The 19,783-nt window shown below is 37.1% G+C and overlaps 6 protein-coding genes and 1 long non-coding RNA gene across 10 annotated transcripts; 4 read left to right on the plus strand and 3 right to left on the minus strand.

Moving 5' to 3' along the window:
- Positions 1 to 21: 21 nt before the first annotated feature.
- On the plus strand, positions 22 to 2,434 carry LOC148181394 (uncharacterized). 4 transcript variants are annotated; one of them, XM_088049066.1, is made up of 5 exons: positions 22 to 159; positions 214 to 733; positions 810 to 1,014; positions 1,100 to 1,423; positions 1,526 to 2,434. In XM_088049066.1, the coding sequence occupies exons 1-5, from the start codon at positions 157 to 159 to the stop codon at positions 1,545 to 1,547; spliced, it is 1,074 nt and encodes a 357-aa protein (XP_087905192.1). In that variant the 5' UTR covers positions 22 to 156; the 3' UTR covers positions 1,548 to 2,434. The 4 variants fall into 4 exon arrangements, with proteins under 4 accessions (XP_087905192.1, XP_087905174.1, XP_087905182.1 ...); XM_088049048.1 differs by having other exon boundaries at positions 22 to 733; XM_088049056.1 differs by having other exon boundaries at positions 22 to 733; positions 1,681 to 2,434.
- Positions 2,435 to 2,527: 93 nt separating this feature from the next.
- LOC148181395 (uncharacterized) lies at positions 2,528 to 4,726 on the plus strand. Its single transcript, XR_015771032.1, has 3 exons — positions 2,528 to 3,891; positions 4,104 to 4,170; positions 4,707 to 4,726. It is a non-coding gene; the product is annotated as an uncharacterized LOC148181395 (long non-coding RNA).
- On the minus strand, positions 4,180 to 5,891 carry LOC148181396 (uncharacterized). The gene is made up of 9 exons (XM_088049810.1): positions 5,868 to 5,891; positions 5,801 to 5,824; positions 5,745 to 5,756; positions 5,600 to 5,679; positions 5,257 to 5,554; positions 4,961 to 5,207; positions 4,696 to 4,911; positions 4,415 to 4,650; positions 4,180 to 4,368 (listed from the first exon to the last, which is right to left on the minus strand). Exons 1-9 carry the CDS (start codon positions 5,889 to 5,891, stop codon positions 4,180 to 4,182), a joined length of 1,326 nt encoding a protein of 441 aa, XP_087905936.1.
- On the plus strand, positions 5,737 to 10,260 carry LOC148181397 (uncharacterized). Its single transcript, XM_088050253.1, has 7 exons — positions 5,737 to 5,926; positions 5,981 to 6,011; positions 6,298 to 6,419; positions 6,470 to 9,406; positions 9,488 to 9,630; positions 9,676 to 9,871; positions 9,920 to 10,260. The coding sequence occupies exons 1-7, from the start codon at positions 5,913 to 5,915 to the stop codon at positions 10,182 to 10,184; spliced, it is 3,708 nt and encodes a 1,235-aa protein (XP_087906379.1). The 5' UTR covers positions 5,737 to 5,912; the 3' UTR covers positions 10,185 to 10,260.
- Positions 10,261 to 10,283: 23 nt separating this feature from the next.
- LOC148181398 (abscission/NoCut checkpoint regulator) lies at positions 10,284 to 12,084 on the minus strand. The gene is made up of 5 exons (XM_088050255.1): positions 11,895 to 12,084; positions 11,677 to 11,849; positions 11,322 to 11,550; positions 11,048 to 11,272; positions 10,284 to 10,964 (listed from the first exon to the last, which is right to left on the minus strand). The coding sequence occupies exons 1-5, from the start codon at positions 11,940 to 11,942 to the stop codon at positions 10,713 to 10,715; spliced, it is 927 nt and encodes a 308-aa protein (XP_087906381.1). The 5' UTR covers positions 11,943 to 12,084; the 3' UTR covers positions 10,284 to 10,712.
- Positions 12,085 to 12,161: 77 nt separating this feature from the next.
- On the plus strand, positions 12,162 to 17,927 carry alpha-Man-IIa (alpha-mannosidase 2). Its single transcript, XM_088050254.1, has 14 exons — positions 12,162 to 12,271; positions 12,379 to 12,536; positions 12,591 to 13,455; positions 13,813 to 13,999; positions 14,050 to 14,412; positions 14,470 to 14,655; positions 14,702 to 14,966; positions 15,015 to 15,181; positions 15,228 to 15,437; positions 15,483 to 15,661; positions 15,708 to 15,841; positions 15,902 to 16,177; positions 16,224 to 16,520; positions 16,575 to 17,927. The coding sequence occupies exons 2-14, from the start codon at positions 12,408 to 12,410 to the stop codon at positions 16,722 to 16,724; spliced, it is 3,408 nt and encodes a 1,135-aa protein (XP_087906380.1). The 5' UTR covers positions 12,162 to 12,271; positions 12,379 to 12,407; the 3' UTR covers positions 16,725 to 17,927.
- Positions 17,928 to 18,030: 103 nt separating this feature from the next.
- On the minus strand, positions 18,031 to 19,463 carry LOC148181400 (uncharacterized). The gene is made up of 5 exons (XM_088042178.1): positions 19,345 to 19,463; positions 18,917 to 19,270; positions 18,649 to 18,865; positions 18,256 to 18,597; positions 18,031 to 18,208 (listed from the first exon to the last, which is right to left on the minus strand). The coding sequence occupies exons 1-5, from the start codon at positions 19,391 to 19,393 to the stop codon at positions 18,091 to 18,093; spliced, it is 1,080 nt and encodes a 359-aa protein (XP_087898304.1). The 5' UTR covers positions 19,394 to 19,463; the 3' UTR covers positions 18,031 to 18,090.
- Positions 19,464 to 19,783: the final 320 nt, after the last annotated feature.

Genomic DNA, 19,783 nt, shown 5'->3' on the forward strand with positions numbered 1-19,783 from the left:
TAAATTTAGCGCCGCACATGTTAGGTTTATTTAGTTTTGTTTTTTTATGTTGGTATTTGTTTGCGGTGACGCCAAGACGCCATCAATCGCCCTTTTCGGTTCATTTCAATTTTAATACGATATTGCCGGTGTTCAATTAGCGTTTAAAATCACAACATGGTAAGTGAGCAGTCTGTTGTGCCTAAAACCGATAGTGATATATGTCAACCCCAGAATCGCCGTTCTGAAACCACAACGAAAGTGTTTGTTGGAAGCCTTCCTAATGGAGTTACCACCGATGATTTGCGCCAATTATTTGCTCCGTACGGATCAATTGCAGAATGCGATATCTCGAACAGATGTGGATTTCTTCATCTCGAAGATCACGATCTTGCTATGAAAGCAATCGCCGAACTTAATGGCACGAATTTTATGGGCGGTAGAATTTCCGTGGAAAAAGGACGTGTCAAACCCAGGCGTGGTCCTGGAGGCGGTGGTCCCATGCGAGGCGGTAAAGACAGAGGAGGTCCGTATGCAAGGAATGATTTTCGCGGACCGCCTCATAGAAACGGGGGTGGTTTCGGCGGTGGTCGGGATTATCCACCATATGGTGGTGGCGGGGATAGATTTGGAGGTTATGATAGACCTCAGCGAGGTGGTTACGATGGGGGTTATGGGGATCGGAGACCTGCATACGATGATCGTCGCGGGGGTGGATTTGGCGGCGATCGCAGACCTTTCAGTAACGATTTTGGTAAGTTTTATGTAGGGTTGTTGGTATTTTGCGATGGGTTGAAAGTCAGATGGTCGTTCTTATGGAGATACTCGAGGTTATGGGTTTCCAGATGGACCTAGAGGAGAGTTTGATGATAGAAGGCCGCCCCCTGCAGAATATGATGATAGGAGGCCACTGCTGAATGATAGAAGACCACTCTTGGATCAACAGGGTCCACCACCAAGGGGGCCAGGATCATTCGATCGCGGAGCTCCCGTAGGCGAACTCTACAGCAGAAGAGATCAAGGACCCAAACCAATGTATGTAAAAGTCTGCAGAAAGTCTTTTCCAATACACGGTCGTCAATTTATTGCTCGTCATTTAAAATATTTCATCGTTGTTTAGGGGTGGTACTGGCGGATTCCCGGATCGCGGCGGCTACGGCACGGGCTCTTCCAATGGCTACAGTGGTGGCTACGGCAGTCCTCCAGCTAGTGCTCCAGGCGGTTACGGTGGTCCCACCGGTGCCCCAGCTAGTGGCTATGGCACAGGAAGCGGCAGTTTCGGAAATCCTCCTCCTCAGAGCGGCGGTTACAGCGAAAACCGAGGGTATGGTACAGCCCCTGCATATGGAAATCCTGGCGCGTACGGAGATTCGTACAGTACAGGAGCAGGAGGTCGTGGTTCTTACGATGCCGCTTACCCTCCACTGCCACAACAGAGAGGAGGGTAAGTCAAATTGGAGTGTATCTTTAGCAAATATGACGAAACGATGCCTCTTTGGAGATTTTTGGGAGAACTTTTGAAAATATTAAAGAGGTGTTGTTTCAGGAAGTTTTGGTCCAAGATTTGAGACTGAAAACAGTTTTGCCTAGTATGAAGATTAAATTGATTTATTTGAAAAAGTGTAAATATATACTAGATGGTGTTTTCATTCTATATAAGGAGATGTAAGTAATTTACCCAAGTTTCTTTTTTATTTACAGTTATTTTTAAGCTGGCGTTGCGTTTGGAGTAGAGCGACATCTCAGTGCGGTACGTCTTACTATCATGCGGATACTAGCTTAAAACGGACTTGGTAGAGGTAGTTGTGAATATACATAACTTTTACATGACAAATAGTGCGCCAACAGTAGTCAAATTTGGGTAAATTTGTATATTTGCGGTAGGTTTTTGTGCAATGGAAGCGCCAATTAGCCTTATATAGATTGGAAATTTTCAGTTGCAGATATCTACCTGATCTAAAGTAGCTTAGTTATTTTTGTTCTAGGATAGTCTAGTTTCGTGTCGATTAGGTAGATTTTTTTTATTTCATAAGTGCATTATTCCCATAAATGTGAAAGAGAAAAAACGCAGTGCAGCGGTTCTTTTCATTTCCATATTCTTTTTATTCTTAGTGGTAATGCGTACGGTGATGGCCTTGGTCCTTGTACAGACACGGCATTCAAGATCTAAACCGATTTTCTTCTATTGTGTGTACATCTTACGTAGCCATATTTTATTAATTCAGCGTGAGCGCAAAACAATACGAATTATTTTTTGATCAATTTTAAGATGCGTATTTTCTCTAAAAAAAATTGATGGCGCCCAAATTACTCTGCTGCGTTTTTAATGTCCATAGATTAACGAATGCAATGCGTTTACTAGTTTTAATCATAACAACATAAGAAATTTTTTGTACTTTTAATCCGTGAGTTGTATAGTTGACATTTGTTTGGAATAAATATTGTCTGATATCTCGGTGATTTTGTCATTTATCCTTCGATTAACAGTGCGCCCATGGATTTAGTAATTCCGGCACTTGCGGGATTAGTCGCGCTCGAATTATTCCAAAACTTAAACTGAGTTTAGCAAATCGCCTTTGATTAACAAGCGGTCACGTGCTCAAGTTTTAAGCGCCACGTTACGCATTTCAATGATTTGATATCAGGGCGTGAATTCAAGGTCCATTGCAATATTTACCGAAATTGTAAATTACGGTGACTACCGTGATAAGAATTTAGATATCAGCTATACTTTACAGCACATTACACCAATTTCCTTTTGATTTTAAGAGAACGTTTTTACAAAGGTTTAATTTCAAGTTTTATTGTATCTTTAATTAATGCTTTTTTTGTTAATAGGTCCAATATCACCCTAGAATATACCTATGTAAAAAAAACTTTTATACTAGTTGTGAAGATGTTGAACAAGTTTTTTATTAGTTTGGCAAGAAATTTAATACTTTAATAATGACGTTGACGTTGGTCAATACTCTTTGAAAACTCTAAATTATCCGCAACTGTGCAAATATCTTATCAACTGTAAATAAACGAAGGTTAACTTACAATGAAGAATTATGCAATTCTAATCAAATTTATAAAGAAAATATACAAAAAATATTTAGAATGCGTACATAAGCAAAATCTGCATGAAACAACAAACTTTACACATCAAAACTTCTAATCTGAAACATTTTTCTCATAGTAAATACAATTTTGCAGTGCTGGCAGATGTTTGGATGTGCAAAAGTTCAGAAACATGGCAAAGCTACAGGACAAAACTGAGATACTTAAAGTTGCGTTCATACGTACAATTTTTTGGCGTTGAAAGTATGCGAAACTAAATCAAATATTTTTGCCCATTCTACTTTGAAGAATTTGCGAAATTACTCCTTTCAATACAGTTTTAACTCCGTCAAGCGCTAGCGTACATTACATTCAATATTAGAAATATCTAAATTATATTCGTTTTCCAAACAAACGCGCAAAGGCGAATAGTGTTTCCGGCTTGCCCATGTTTCACTAATGTTATATTGAAAGAATTGAAAACATTGAGCACATTCAAATCTGATTAGCACTATCGTTGGTTAGCACAGTCCAACTCGATGAAAAGTAGTAATTTAATCGTTTCGGAAACTCAAATGCATAGCTCTAATGGTCCAAAAGACCACGCTAACTTATTCTTCATAACACGTTCCCCGCCCTGTGAGCGACAAAGTTAAATCAAAACAATGGAAGAAAGAAATATCGCCTTGCGGAAAAATAACCAGTGCCAAGCCATCGTCGGTTTATGTACGAACGAACTGAAGATACTTGCGTCCCCAGCCGAGGTCCATGATGATATCAAGTAATGTTTTTGGTCGTAATGCGATTCGAAAAATAATCTTTTGGGTCAGTTCGCCGCATTCGTCAAGATTTACGAGCGTTTTCTTACAGGTGAGGTATTTGTAAAAATTGTTTTAATATCACGAAAGATAATAAGGCACTACCTCAAGATACTTAAGCCATATTTGCGCATTCAAGCGTCCATCGATCCAAATTAGAAAAACTGACTAAAGGCATTTTTTTTACTTCTTGAGCGATTTTTACCAGTTTTTATTTGACATTGTTTTGTGCGTAAAGAGTATAATAAGAATTTGATCTCACAGGTAATTCGGAAGAGAGGGTCGAAAATGGTGAAGAAATATTGCGACAAGATTGGTTGAAAAAGCGAACGTGAGTATTTCATTCAAATTTGTCTCTAGCCTCTTCAAGAAACTCTTGAGATTCTTCAGCTTCTTCTTCTTCTTCTTCCTCCTCTGCTAACATCTGTTCAAGCTCAATTCTCCTCAATTCTTGTTCGTAAATTGCTTGTTCAGTACGTAGTATCAGCTCAATAACTATATCTCTAGCTTCGTCTTCAACAAACCGTTTCTAGAAAGATCACGTTGGCCAACTCAATAACATACACAGAAATTACCCATCTCTCCTGTGCAACCATTTTCCTTCGCTCAGCCAGTCCTTCAAGTTCTTTTTTCTGCATTTCGTCCAACTCAAGATTGTAGCGATATTTGAATAGATAATGACCAAGATAGTGAATCGGATCGCGAGGTTGTTTTTCTATTACCTCGGCCAAAGCAAGAGTTAAAGCTTGGCCAAGATTTTCTTTCAAGTATCGCACATCTTCTGATGACGCTTTGGCCTCAAGTCTTAGAGCTGTAATATAAATATGTATTGGAAAGTGTGAATTTTAAAACGGACTTTCGTTGTAGGAGGACGAGTCTGCAGAGCCAATATTGTCAAACGCTTGCTGCTTCTGGTCTTGTTCCCTAAAGAACTTCAAAATCTTGTCAAGAGAATGTTGTATCTCCTTGAAGTAGCCTTTATCTTGGGCTTCCTCAAATGTAAGGAGGCTTCCAGTGCGCGTCAGTAATTTCCCAGAAGGTGTAAATTTAAGACCGTTGCCTTCAAGAATTTCTGTAAATTAATAAATTAGTATGAAAAAAAATCGTCTTTGATTAAAAACCCGAGAGTCTTGAATCGGATTGCTCAACCTTCCAACCATTAAGTTTTAATTTCTCATAATGAGCCATATGTTCTTCTAAGAGATTAACTATAGGGGCATATCTTCTATTCAGCAGAAGCACTTGTGTTTTATACATTTTACTAATTGTAACTTCAAGCTCATATTTTAGTTCTTTCAAATGGTCTTGCATTAGAGCTGTATCCCCATCTAGTTGGAACAGGAAAGTTTCAGCTTTTTGCTGGTAATCCTACAACGTATTTAGTTCTAAAAATCTTCACGGATAAGAAGAAACTTGCAATTTTTTGTTTCTTCAGTTCCGCCATTCTATCATTTAGCTGCTTCTCCAAATCAAAAATTTTTTGATCCAGATCATGGATAATCAGAGACAATTCCGATTTATTGTCAAAAGATGATAAAATTCGGTTTCTCTGTTCCACTACTTCACTGATTCTAACTTTAAAATCATGCGTCACTTCATAAATTTTAAAAGTGATAATTTGTATGGTAATATCAATTTTTTCCAACGCTTCTATTTTGGATTGTATAGTAAAATCAGAGTCTTTTAAGATTTGCAGCAATTTATCAATTAGAATACTAGAAAAAAAATGAATACGTACTTCACTGTTACTTTAATCGTACTCGTTTGCGCTTGGTATGGGTTCAATTTCCTCTCTAGAATCAAGAGACGATTTATGAAATTCCACCAAATCCATGATTTTCTAAATAAGAGATTCAGGACCTGTCAAGAAAAAAAATTGACAAATTTAAAATTCGCGCTAGTTACTTTGTAGGGTCCCTAGATTGTCAATTTAGGGATTCCACGTTCGGTGTGGTGGTAACGCTGATTGTCATTTTAAATTTCAACTTAACGACAACAACGATCAAAAGTTTGAATTGTTTTATTTACGTTTGTGAAGAGTTTTTTGTGCATTATTTAATATTCAAGTGTAATATGGAGCAGGATGAGTACGTAGCTTTGGTTATGTTGTGTAGTAATTGTTAATGGCAATATTTTTTAAGGATACGGGAAAAAAACAAGCGGAGATCATCGGTAAGCAATGTCAACAATAAGGTTTTAAACTTATTGTTGTATAAAAGAGGGGCGTAGTTTAGCTGAGAATTGTAGAAATATTTTAGTTGTTCGGAATTCTTATATTATAATTATGTATATACAAAAACTGTTTCAAACTACTTTATGCATCCATTAACGAGTTTTTCGGTTTTCTTGTTTGAATTCACATTTATAGTAAAAAAATGCAGAATAACTCCTACGGCACTCCAACGTTCATAAAGTAACTCAAAATGGTGGACTTTCCTGAAAGATTTTTCGCTTGCAGATCCTTAAAACCCCCAAATCACGAAATCCATTTGAGGAAATTGATGTTATAGAACCCTGTGATGATACTAGCATGGCGAAGCCAGCCCGCAGAGTTAGCTTTGCAAGTAGCAATTTCATAAAGTCAGTATAGCCTCTTTGAAAACAATCCCACAATTAACGTTTTTTCAAAGGCAATTTGCACCTGATCCAGAAAAGGTTACTATCTGGGACACCACTTATGAAGAAGATGTTAACCATACTAATTCCACACAGTCTACACAATCATCACGAGAGCACTTGATGACTACCAGTTCTAAAACTGAACAATCAACTGAGTTTTTTTCTATTTGTGGCGACATTAGTACAAATGTACTTGTCCAGGATATGGAATTAACACAACAAAGTTTTTACATCGATAAAGAAAATATACCGTACTGTCCCCCTTCAAAAATAAGTATTGTCAATTATGCAAAAAAGATTTCTTCTGGTGTGGTATCACATGTCAGCTTTGGTGGAGACGACGCTGGCAAAGCAGAACCACACAGTCTGGATAAAACTTTAACTGAGGCCAATCCTGTGGAAAGTTTAGGATTAAGTGAAATGGACTTCACTTGTCAAGTACCAGCTAAAAATATCTGTCCAAAGCCGTCAAAGAATAACACAATTCTGATTGATGTGGAATTAACTGGAAAATTGCCTCCAAACGAAATCAGTTCAAAAATGGCTGATGAAGATCTTTTATCTTGTCAGGCCCCAATAAATGTCATTGTTGAAGCTGTCGCTAACGTGGACGATATGGATTTCACTTGTCAGGTGCCAAAGTTGCCAGTACCTTCGCTTGACATGGAGCTAACTTGTAACTTGCCACAAAATATTATCAATGACGCTACAAACCTGGAAGTCTTAACAAATGACTTGGATCTTACATGTCAGGAAACAGCCAAAGGTATAAGTTTTGTAAATTCGCCAATGAGTGTAGGGAAATCAGACACGGATTTGGAATTCACTTGTCAAGGGGAGACGAAGAACGTGCTATTACCAGAAAAAATGAATGAAAATATGGATATTTCTTACCGGAAGGTACCAGACTCGAATACTAAGCCGGTGCCTTATAAAACACCCGAAAGTGGACAAGACTGCCTTTCGCTAAAATCAAACGATATGGACTTCACTTGTCATTCAACAACAAAAAATTTAATTGTAGAACAGCTTGGGAATTCAAACGGTGCTATCGCTAATGTTCAAGCTTCAGACCAGTCTGAAATTGATATGGAATTTACTTGTCAAGTTAAGATGAAGAAAACGCGGGTCCCAGAACAAATGAATATGACTACGAATACTTCACTTGACATGGAATTCACTCGTAAGATACCACTGAATAACAACGCTCTGGAATGCCAAGAGAACCAATTACTGACAGGAGATGGTATGGATATTAGATATCAGGAGACACCAGTTGATTTGAATATTGTAAAACCGCTTACTTGCAAACTGCCTGAACTTAGGAGTGATGCAGAATGCCTTTCGTTGAAATCAAATGATATGAGCTTTACTCGTCAAGCAATAACAAAAAATGTAAACATGCAATCGCTGGAAGATGAAAACGGTGCTAATGTTCGAACTTCGGATCAGTCTGAAATTAATATGGAATTCACTTGTCAAGTGCAGATGAGGAATGCAAACTTGGAACAAATGCCAGTGAAGACACACGTATCTTCTAACTCCGTGCTCGATATGGAACATCAACCAATGAGTATGGTCGATATGGACATTTCATACCAAGAAGATGTAAATGCCGTAAAATCACCAATAAAAACATCAATTGATGCTTCTATCCACAATAAAACCCGTGGAAAATCAACAGAAATAAACGGGGTAAATGAGGTAAAAGATACCTCCCATAAAATTTCGCGTGCCACAAATCCAAAGGAATATTTAGATTTCATAAAAGCGGATAGTACTAACTTTACTTTTGAAACATCGAATTTAAAATTAAAAAATGGAACGGAGTTAAGTTTGTTATCTCCTCTTGGAAAAGACAATATCAAAATACCTCAGAATGATCAATTAAAGCTCGCACCTCTTGACTCACCAGACATTCCCACTCATTCGTCGATGCACCAGTCAAAATCGTTACGTGAAGGTAATCACAGTAGCCACATCCAGAATTATTTATCCCTTGAAACACCACAAAAAAAGGCTCAATTTGAAGAAAGTTTACAACAAAGTTTTCTGGATTCTGTGAAAGACTCAGGTGGGTATACAAGACGGACTCCTTTAAAAAACGATAGTAGATGCAAAATTCCCCTTAGAAAACCAGTGCCTTTTAAAAGTCCGAAGAATTCCCGGATTCTCTCCGAATGCAATAGTGCTTGTAGAACGCCTGAGTCCTCTTTTCACATCAATTTAACGAATTTGAGCTCTGGTGCTGACGATACTCAACATCTGCTAAAATGTACGTATTATAAACCCGATTTGGTTTCGCTTATGACATCAAGAATGGAAGAGAAGAGTGAAAACTGTCCTTTAAATTTCGAAAGTATAGCGCATATCTCCAAGCCAGAGCTCGCTGATAGTCACCTTGATGGAAGCTTGGAAATTGGAAAAGCATTCGCTGAAAATTCTCCTGATGCTTCACTATATGACATTCCAAAGAATAAACTCGCTTGTATTAACGACACTTACGTTTTGAAAAAGAAATTAGATGGGGATAAAGACATTGATAATACACATCCAATTGGCTCCAACGATTCAGCCACGTCTAGCATAGGCATACTAACTGAAGACAACATGGTTATTGAATCGGGAAGCAATGAAATATCCAATACCGAGTTAAGAAACATTGATAGCGAACCAGAAGGCAATGAAAATACCAAAATCGAGTTAAGAAAAAATGTAAAGATCAAGAGACTATCGGAGGTCCCAGATATAATGGAAAATATCAACACACAGAACAAACAGATCTTCGGATACCTTCAAAACTTCAGTTTTAAATCATTGCAAGTTCCTGAGTTAATAGATACTAAAAAAACTCGACAGGATAGTATCGAGTCAACTCCAGACACGATTGAAGAAAATGATGACGCCTGTCCAAGTATCGAAACAAGAGTTACGGATCACCAAAAAAGGTACAGTTTTTACTTCGCGGAAACGGAAGTTTGTGCCACTCCCTCTCGACCCGCAATATTTTTCTATATTTTTAATTTCAGTTGTCAAAATTGCTGGAAGCTAGAAAATACACAGGGGATTACTCATCATTTTTCCACGCTATTTGGAACCCTTGGCTTCGTGGTGGAAGTCGATGTTGAAACCAATCGAGTGACAAATATTGAAACTATCAACAGGCTGGCAGGTAACGATATAATCGATATAATTAAATAATCATAATTTTGTTTAGTTTCGTCGGAACCACTTGCACGGTTTATTTTCAAGTCATTTAAAAACAAATTGAGCAGTGGTGTCATAAAATCGGCTTTGGGGGATAGTTATGACATTTTATCTCTCCTGGACTATGTTAAAATGTCAATGTTACGGTTTCATTCCTTCCAAAAAGATTTTTTCAAATCGAATCTAACTATGGATAAAGATTTTAGGTAAGTTTTCTTGTTTATCGTTGAATTGAGCTGAAGTTTTGGTTTTAGAGTTATTTACAAGGTACGCAGTGTACCGCTAGTTTGCGCCTTCAAAGTTTTAGTGGATGTTACTGATTTGGAGCATTTCAATTATTCGAAAGATATTGGGATAAAATTTGAGATAGGTGCAGTGAATGAGAATGAAATTAAACAGCTAGCCGAAAATTGTCCGAAGAATTTAGATTTGTTTGTATCTTTCCGGCAAAAACTGGAGGACTACATTACTTTGAAGGAAAAAAGGAAAATACTTCCAAGAATGAAGGAGTTACGGTGATTAAGTACAAATAAGACACCATATTTTGAGAGTCGTTTATACATAACTATACATTAATAAATAATATTGTAATCTTTTTGTAATCCTTTTACATTTACCGCTACAACTCTTATTGTTATGTATCTTGCTTAAACGAATTTAACAACTGGTGGAAACCTTTTGCCAACAGTGGATTTTGCACTACCGAGTTATACCGTTCCTGGGCTCTTTTTTACTTTCAATTGGCTGCCTTTGTAAAACTTGTTATCGGTGGCGCAAAAAACGTTATACAACACACGAACGTTACGCGCTCGGTTTGCTACCGCGCCCGTACCGTTCATGTACCTAATAATTTAAAACAGAAATAAAATCTAACAAAACAAGCAAATATGTAAGTATCTTAAAACAAATTAAAACTCAACAATGTTGATATAATTTCAACAATCAGCCACTATCGTGGTCCATTTTTAAATGAGCTGGGAGTTCTTCCAAGCAAAATAGTAATTCTGTAGTAAAAATAGTAATAATATGTTATCTACCTATAAAAATTCATTTAGGTTTGTATGGAACGACTTTGTGATCGGTATCTCCCCAGTTTTTATGAACTTCAGTATTACAATCACTGCAATACAAGTCACCTCCACAATCGAAACATCGGAATTTGGCGTCGTTATTACACAGGACGCACCACGGAAGCTCCGGTGATGATCGGTCGATTTCTTCTTCGTTTGAAGAACTTGGCGTTATTTTTTTAAGGGCGCTTTTCGGACAGCGGTCTTCTATGGCTACTTCGTCCATAATCTGAAATTCGTAAAGTTTTATTTCATACAGTTACATAAATACTTATTTTTATGTTTTTGAAGTCATTCTGTCTGACATAATACCTTTTTAGTAATCTTATCGACCTCCTCCTCTGAACTGCTTGAATCATGTAGGTTGCTAATGTATGGTCCCTCATTTGGTCTCACGCCCTGTTCTCGTAAAGTCGCCAGTCTGGCCTCAATCTCATTTTGAGGATTATGTGCCAACTCAATATCTCTTTCATTAACAAACTGTTCCAACAATGAGTCACTTTTCTGTTGATCTGTCCTTGAATCAACAGTAAATAGCTAGAACAATAAAAATTACTGTTTTTTTCCATCAATTTGCTTTAATTACAGGTTTGCTTGGTCCTTCAACATAATCATTTTCACCCTTTAGGCTGGCAAGTCTTCTTCTTAACTCAGCCTCAGTGGGTGGGGGCCCTTTCTCTTCTTTTAACTTTTCTAATCTGTCTAATAGTTTTTGATCAGCTGGTGATAATCCCGTCCGTAAAGCTTGGATTTTTGGATCTTGTTTATACATGAGAATAGGCGGGGCTGCGGGATTTTCCAGACTTTCTAGACGTCTGTAAAAATTGGTAAATTTACATTCACGTGGGAGTAAAGTACCTCAATGTTTCAAGGACCAACAGGACAGGAGGGTAGGGGCTATAACTTTACATTACTTCTTACACAAGTCATGCAAACATTACTTTATGAAAGCATCCGGAGGTGGTATATTTCCCTGTGGTGTACTAGTCCCTGAAGCCAACTTGGAATAACATAATTTACAAACATTGTGTTCATTATGGCCTTTGTTGGGAATTTTACACTTCTGTTTTAAACATTTATTGCAAAAGGAAAGTCCGCAGTTTGAACAGCCCATCTGAAGAAAACAAATAGTATTTTGAAAATCGGAAATTTTACTTACTTCTTTATGGAAAAAATTAAACTTGGTATTGCAGTGGTTACAGGACATAATAATAATAGCGAGAAAAATGCAATTTGATATATTTATAACTGATAACCAATTAACTACGGTTGACAGTGTTGACACTAAAAATAGGTAAATAGATTGTAAAATTGATTATTTTTCTTTTAAGTTGCAATATTGTTTTTCTGTCCCCGATACGAAAATATTCCCTAAATTTCAAGCGTTTTTATTGGAAGTTCACTGAGATTTCTTCACTTTGTGTTGGCAGCGCTGATTCTGACAGACCGCTTATCACAGCTGTCAAATTTGACATGGAGAACTGTCACAGTGTTTGCGTCGTGAGAATATTGTGAAAAAAATAAAGCAATAAATGTGTAAGTAATTTCAATGTTTTAAATTAAAACCGTTGTTGATTTAAACCGAAAGTCGTGATCATGTTGTAGTGACAAACTGTTGACATGTTCTCTTTCGTCGTTTTCAGGATACTCTGAAATCATTCTAGCCCCCAAAATGCGTTTAAAAAAGGCTGCCACTCTCATCGGTGCAGTCTTGATCGTCCTGGTAATGTTTATGTTGTACTCAGCAAAAGACTTGTCAGAATTTACGAAAAAACGAGCACCAAATCCAGATTTTGAAACTGTGAGTGTGGGTACTTATTTCTTTTCATTATAAATCCCAATGGTATTATTTCAGATAAAAATTTCAAACTTAGAAAGTAGAGTCAATCAATTAGAACATGACTTGAGCCAGCATGGCAATGAAGTCAAGTCTATTAAAAATGCTATAAAAAGTGTGGTTTCACAAAATCCTTTTTCACAGTCTCTCAAAAACACAGCAGGGAATCAAAAGAATGAGCCAAAACCTGTTATTACTGAAATTTTATATGAAACCAATTGCCCCTTTCAACTGAACTTTGTTCCTAAACCTGATATACAAATGTTGGAGGTTTATAAGAGATTAAAGTTTGACAATCCTGATGGTGGTGCCTGGAAGCAGGGTTGGAAAATTGAAGTTGATGAAAAAGATTGGAACAGACAGAACAAACTGAAAGTTTTTGTAGTGCCCCATTCCCATAATGATCCTGGTTGGATTAAAACAATAGAAGAGTACTATGTAAGCCAAACTAAGCACATTTTAAACAACATGTTAGTGAAGCTCCCTGAAGACCACCGTCGAAAATTTATCTGGGCGGAGATTTCATTTTTTGTAATGTGGTGGGATGATATAGGAGAAGAAGAAAGAGAAGTTGTTAAAAAACTAATTCACAACAACCAACTAGAAATTGTTACGGGGGGTTGGGTGATGAATGATGAAGCTAACTCTCATTGGATTTCAATAATACAACAACTGACGGAAGGGCATCAGTGGTTACAACAGAATCTAAATTATACTCCTCAAAGTAGCTGGGCTGTTGATCCATTTGGAATGTCTCTAACTCAGCCAGTGTTGCTGAAAGAAATGGGATTTAGGAATATGTTGATGCAGAGGGTTCATTATTCTGTGAAAAAAGAACTGGCGAGCAAGCAACAGCTGGAATTCCGGTGGCGCCAATTGTGGGGTGAGATTTTATAGATCTAATCAGTTAATTGCTTGATAAATTTTATCTATCATGTTATTAGCGTGGAAGTAATGTGTTGGCAGAATACTGGCACCGATTTAAATGATTTTATCTTTTTACGTTCACACCGGATTTCCAGGTCAATTGTTTTAAAAGTTACACAACGGAATCGAAATTAGGAGCTGAAATTTTGTGTTTTTTAATTATTTGCACAGAACGGACTACACATTTATGACCAAAAAAAACATTACATAAGACTTCCGGCTAATTAAAAAGTTATGAATGCCGGTTTTACATCACAAAACACAAAAACTCTTCCATTATCAAGTAAAAGAAAAAAACTTATGTAACTTTTAGACGAATCCGGCCACACCGACATGTTCACTCACATGATGCCTTTCTACGGATACGATGTGCCCCACACTTGCGGCCCCGATCCCAAAGTCTGCTGTCAATTTGACTTCAAGCGACTCCCAGGACACGGCCTTCATTGTCCCTGGAAAGTCGCGCCTAAAGAAATAACAGACAAAAATGTGGCCTCCAGGTATTTATTCAATAATAATAATTTCTTTTTATGATTGTCGTTTGTTACAGGGCGGAGTTGTTGTTGGACCAGTATAGAAAGAAGTCGAAGTTGTACAAAACTAACGTCGTCTTGGCACCCTTAGGCGATGATTTCAGATACGATCATTCGACTGAATGGGACGTCCAGTATGAGAATTATCAGAAATTATTTGATTATATGAATTCGAATTTAAACTTAAATGTGCAAGCGCAGTTTGGGACACTCACTGATTATTTTAATGCTCTGCATAAAGAAAAAAAAGATGGGGACTTTCCCACGTTGTCTGGGGACTTCTTCACTTATGCTGATCGGGATGATCATTACTGGAGCGGGTATTACACTTCACGGCCTTTTTACAAGAGAATGGACAGAATTTTGCTCTCTTACATAAGGTAAAAATCTATCTACTTAACTAACTTTATACATTATATCAATGTTCTATTTTTTAGAGCTGCAGAGACTATTCTAACTCTGGCATACTTGAGCGGCAAGCCAGGTTCAGCCTGGATCTCCGACAGAGAAGTGGGTTTAGAAAGAGAGCTTTCAGAAGCCAGAAAATCACTTTCTCTCTTTCAACACCACGATGGCATTACAGGAACTGCCAAAGATCATGTAGTGGTCGACTACGCAAAAAAGTACGTTTTCCTGGTGACTCAGCGCATCGTAATACTTTCTTTTTAGAATGCTGGCGGCTTTAACAGGTTGTCAACATGTGATTCAACACGCAGCTCACATCCTTTTGTCCGGCAAAGACGCTGAAACTCCGGATCATAACGCTCTCTTTTACAATATTGACGACGTGCGACATTCCCATGACACCATCGCTGAACGATACCAAATTACCATCGGGCCAGAATTACGTACGAAAAGAGTTGCAATTTTTAATTCTTTGACTTTCGCTAGAGAAGAAGTGGTTACGTTTCATGTGTCCACGCCGTACGTTGAGGTGGGTCTGAAGAATCGTCGAACTGTTGTATTTATCTCAGTTTTACAGGTTTTAGACATGAAGAACAACAGAATTAAATGTCAAGTGTCTCCGATATTTGAATACGGATCCACCATGTCGCATACGAAGTATCAACTGTCTTTTGTACCACACATTCCAGCTTTGGGTTTAGTTACTTTTACTATTAACGCGCTGTGGGAATATGAATCAGCGACGTAGGTAGCAATTTTGAGTTTGCTCGGTTTTAAAGGTGGATTCTAGGGAAACTGTACGAAGTTCAATTAAGATTTACAATCAATATGGAGATGTCCAAGCTCCAGCTTCGTTTGCTGATGGTTTGGTGGTTTCACCTAGTCCCCACGAATTCACATTACACAACAACAGGATTAGTGCATCGTTCAGTAACTTGGGTCTTCTTAAAGCGTTGAAAATTGGGAACAACACAGTTCCGGTCCATTTGGATTTTGCAAAGTATGTTTTTCTGAAATGATTCACGAAAAATTAACGATTTATTAGGTATGGTGTCCGCCAAGCTACCGAAAGGAGTGGTGCCTACTTATTTTTGCCAGATGGAGACGCTGTTCCTTTACAAATAGAAAATACGATAGTTAATGTAATTGAAGGGCCGATAATGTCGTCGGTGACGGTGCAGCTGCCTTACGTCCGCCACATTCTGACTTTGTACAATTCCCAAGGTATCTTTTCGTGTTGTTGACTGTGGAAACATGTTTTCTGTTGCAGGGGCTGATGGTTTAGGAGTTGAAATTAAAAACATTGTGGATATTAGCAAAACTTCGAATTTCGAGTTGGTAATGAGGCTTTCCACTAACATAAAAAATTCAGACGAATTCTTTACGGATTTGAATGGATTTGAGGTTTGTTGCGTTTCCAAAAATTTGGGACATCATTTAACATTACGGAATTAATAATTTCAGGTTCTTAGAAGAAAACGCTTCCATAAACTTCCCATTCAAGCGAATTATTATCCCATGCCTTCAATGTCATATATTGAAGATGGGAAAACCCGTCTGAGTGTCTTAACCGGAAGCCCTCTTGGTACCAGCTCATTACTTGAAGGTCAAATTGAAGTAATGCTGGACCGTAGACTCAACCAAGATGATAATTTGGGTCTTGGACAACCCGTCCATGACAACCATCCGACTAAACATGTTTTCAGAGTTATTTTAGAACAGAAATCCCATCCATGCCAAGTAATTCTTTCTAATAGTATTGTCACAATCTTACTTTTATATTTAGGCAACGGCAGAGGGACATCCTTCAGGATTCCCTACTTTGGCAGCACATGTAGCGTCGCAGACATTACTAAATCCTATGGTTCGTTTGTTACGAACGGAGGATGAAGATTCTGTTTCACAATCCGAATATTTGAGTGTGAAGTCAGAGTTTGGTGTTGATTTTGTCCTCCCCACTCTTAGAACAGGGGTAACTTTAAAAGGACAAGATCATGTGGGATTTGTTATACACCGTCAGTTCGTGGACTTGTGTTTTGCAGATCAAGCGTTGTTAAAACAGTTCCCGTTAAGTCAAGGATCGGTACATTTAAATAAAGAAGTTTCACATCCTAATATTGATTTTGATTGATTTTAGGTAAACATCAGTGAATTATTGACGACAGAAGTCGGAAGTAAACTTCACAGAACATCTTTGTCGTTTATGTTAATGAAAAATGAAGTCAACATTAAAGGTGATTTATTAATGTGTCCAATGGAGATTCAAGCATTCGTCCTAAAAAGGTGAAATTGTAGCACAATTGAGAGATTATCATGTAAAAAATAGTACTTTATGTGTTCGAGGCCTTCTTTGTTTAATTTGTCTGTGTTAATTAGTGTTAGTGTAAAATCAAGGTTGTTACATTTTTATAGTTATGACTACTTCCACTCTTAATGTAAGAAAAGTTCTTTGCTCTGCTATGATGTTGGCTTCAAATTTAAACTGTTTTAAAGTGGAGAAAACTGAGATTTGCAACTAAATTCTTCGAATGCTCGAGGGAACTAGGTGTTATAATTTTAGCACTTGCCAGAAATTACGGAACCTTTGACCGAAATGTTGAGGGCGATATTATTTTCCAGACACTTAGCTTTATAACTACTATTACATTCTGATGCTGCGACATTCTTTTATTGTGATACGCCTCTGAAATTGCCAGATTCGGAGATTTTTAAGTCCTCAGACTTGAAATTTTGTCTCCATTTTTAAGTTTTTGGTTTAAATTGACCCTTTTTTTATTGAAATACTTTGCCTTTATACATATTCATATTTTTTCCAGTGTCGTTCTTAGATTCATAGCTAGATTTTCAGGTTTGGAATAATTTAGGTTTAAAAAAATTCAATTTTTCTGGCTTTGATCTCTGTTTTTCAGGTTTTTTAATTTTACAAATTGTGGGATTATTAGATTCCACGTCTCGTCTGTGTTTGTAATAGAACTTGAGATTAGTTAGTTTTTACTCCTATTGAATTTTTTGAATAGTGACGTAATTTATGAAGTAATGTTAAAAATGGTGGATGCGCCGGGTACTTTTTTAATAAAATGTTATATTCCTATACTTGAAGACTGTCCGCGCCATTAAGGAGCACGGTTTTTTTTTGAAAAATTAGTGCTAAAATTATTCATCTTTGTGTAGAAAACGCTTTAGAAAGTACCTGTGAATCATAATTGCCATTTTCTGGACCAAAAGTGCAATGAAACGAAAAGAACTGATTTATTTTTGAAGTCATTATTATGTAAACATGATAAGAATAATTAATAACAATTTTGCAGCCAATATTTATAGTTGGACGCTTTCATTTTATCATCACTGTGTGAACACCTGCTTAATTTAAGCAATAAATACAAAATCTTTTAATCTCCACTCATTTTACCCAGTTAAGAATGTTAATCACTATAAACGAACAATTTTTTTTAACGCTTCAAATGTACTTAGTAAATGGGTGATTATTTTATTATAATGTATTATTACCTTTCACCATTACTATTATTGGAACTCTTCTCTCTAGACCTTCTATTTTCAGAGATCCAACATTCGTAAAAACAATAAGAACCTAATTTATATCAAAAATTTTATTCATATACATAATAAATAATTGTTTGCAGCTCGTGCTAAACTTAAGTCTCAAAAAACTTGGGAGTATCCAAATGGTCCTGTAGGTAATGTGGAGTGAGTGAGCAAACACTGTTTGTTTGCCTTGACAGAATGGAGACGCTGTCACTCTCCCGGGCACTCCTACAATCAACAAATTTGTATGAAATGAAATTCGCTTATTTTCGTACCTCTTTCCAATTGCAGACTTCATCTTCCCGACAAATGTTCTGAAGAACCACAACAATATAACAAAAGCCACAGTTACGAGCGTGATGCCGACTGCCCACCACACTATCGATCTTTCAAAATCTGGATCATCATAATCTTCAAACTGATTCATTGTGAAACAAGTATTTTTGTCTAGTTCATGTCGTCGCACCCACATAAGTTCTAAATGTGATGAATTCAATTGATAGCCGGCAGTTTCATCGTAAAATATTGGCAGTTTGAATTCCACTTGGACGCACTTTTCACTGTGTGGCCAATTGTAGGGACATTGATTGATTTTAGCAATCATCACGTATTCGTTTCTGAAAGTAATAACTTGGATATCGGAAACTATATTTAAAAAAAAGAATTACGTGATGTTGCGCTGTAGAGAGAAATTTTGTTCTTGGCAGTACGGAACGGCTATTCCCACCACACATGCTTGGAAAGCCTCTTTAACTTCAGAGTGGTTAAACTCTGCCAAGGATCGTCCGAAGACATTGACTGTTATGTAAGGCGAAACAGGTACATCGGTTGTTGGTACAGGTAGTGGTGTTGTTGTCGTTGTTACAACCGTAGTAGTTGGTTCACCTGGAAATATTGATTGGTACTAATAGTACTGGTAAATAAATTGAATTTTACCTGTTCTTTCAAACTTCACATTAAAAGTATTGTCACCCGTTTGTGCATTGTTGCAAGATGCATAAACTGACGATGTTTTAAACAGATACTTTAAAGGTCCTGCAACATCATTCGCAAAGAGGCGTCCGTCAGTTGCTTCAAGGTTTGAAGCGTCTCCACCTTGTATTTGGAGGTAATTTCCATCTGACATTTTAACTTCTGAGGCTGTTACTGATATGAAATATCCTTCGTCTACTGTAACAACAATAGGGTTGTCGGTCGTTTCACATGTTTTCCAGATGTACGATTTGTCAGTGAGATGGTGAGGAATTGGGTCCACTTCTGGATCTTGGCCATTGACTGACTTAGAGTAGCCTACGGCAGATGTTACAATATACACAAAGAATTGCCAATTTTATAGATCTAAAAGTGAAAATTACAATACTTACAAATAAATATCGATATAATTAAGTAGTATTGCCCAAATATATTTGCCATTTTTATTTATTTGGCATAAACACAAATGCAGTATCAACTGAGATTTTTAAGTCATGAACAGAAATAAGAATTTCATAGATAAATCTTAGATAAGATTACATTTTCTAAGTTAAAGGAAATAATAGAGATAACCAAATTAATTTATCAGAGATTGTGTGATCGATTAAACTCTTTATTTCTTAGAGCCTTGCGTGCAGGAAGAGGTAGCAATCTCGAGTAGATTTTATTACAATACAATCAAGTTACCGAATTATATCTGTGCTATCTCCGGTGCATTAATGAAGTTGGTTATTCATCACGTTTCTATTTTACGCCCCTTGCCAAATGAATCCTTCGACAAAGCGAAAATTTCGCATTCCTTAAAGTGCTCCTCTGTCTCTTTGTCCTTCC

The sequence above is a fragment of the Gnatocerus cornutus genome, chromosome 1 (genome assembly GCF_029298725.1).
Source record: "Gnatocerus cornutus isolate USDA-ARS CGAHR chromosome 1, icGnaCorn1.1, whole genome shotgun sequence".
NCBI lineage: Eukaryota > Metazoa > Arthropoda > Insecta > Coleoptera > Tenebrionidae > Gnatocerus > Gnatocerus cornutus.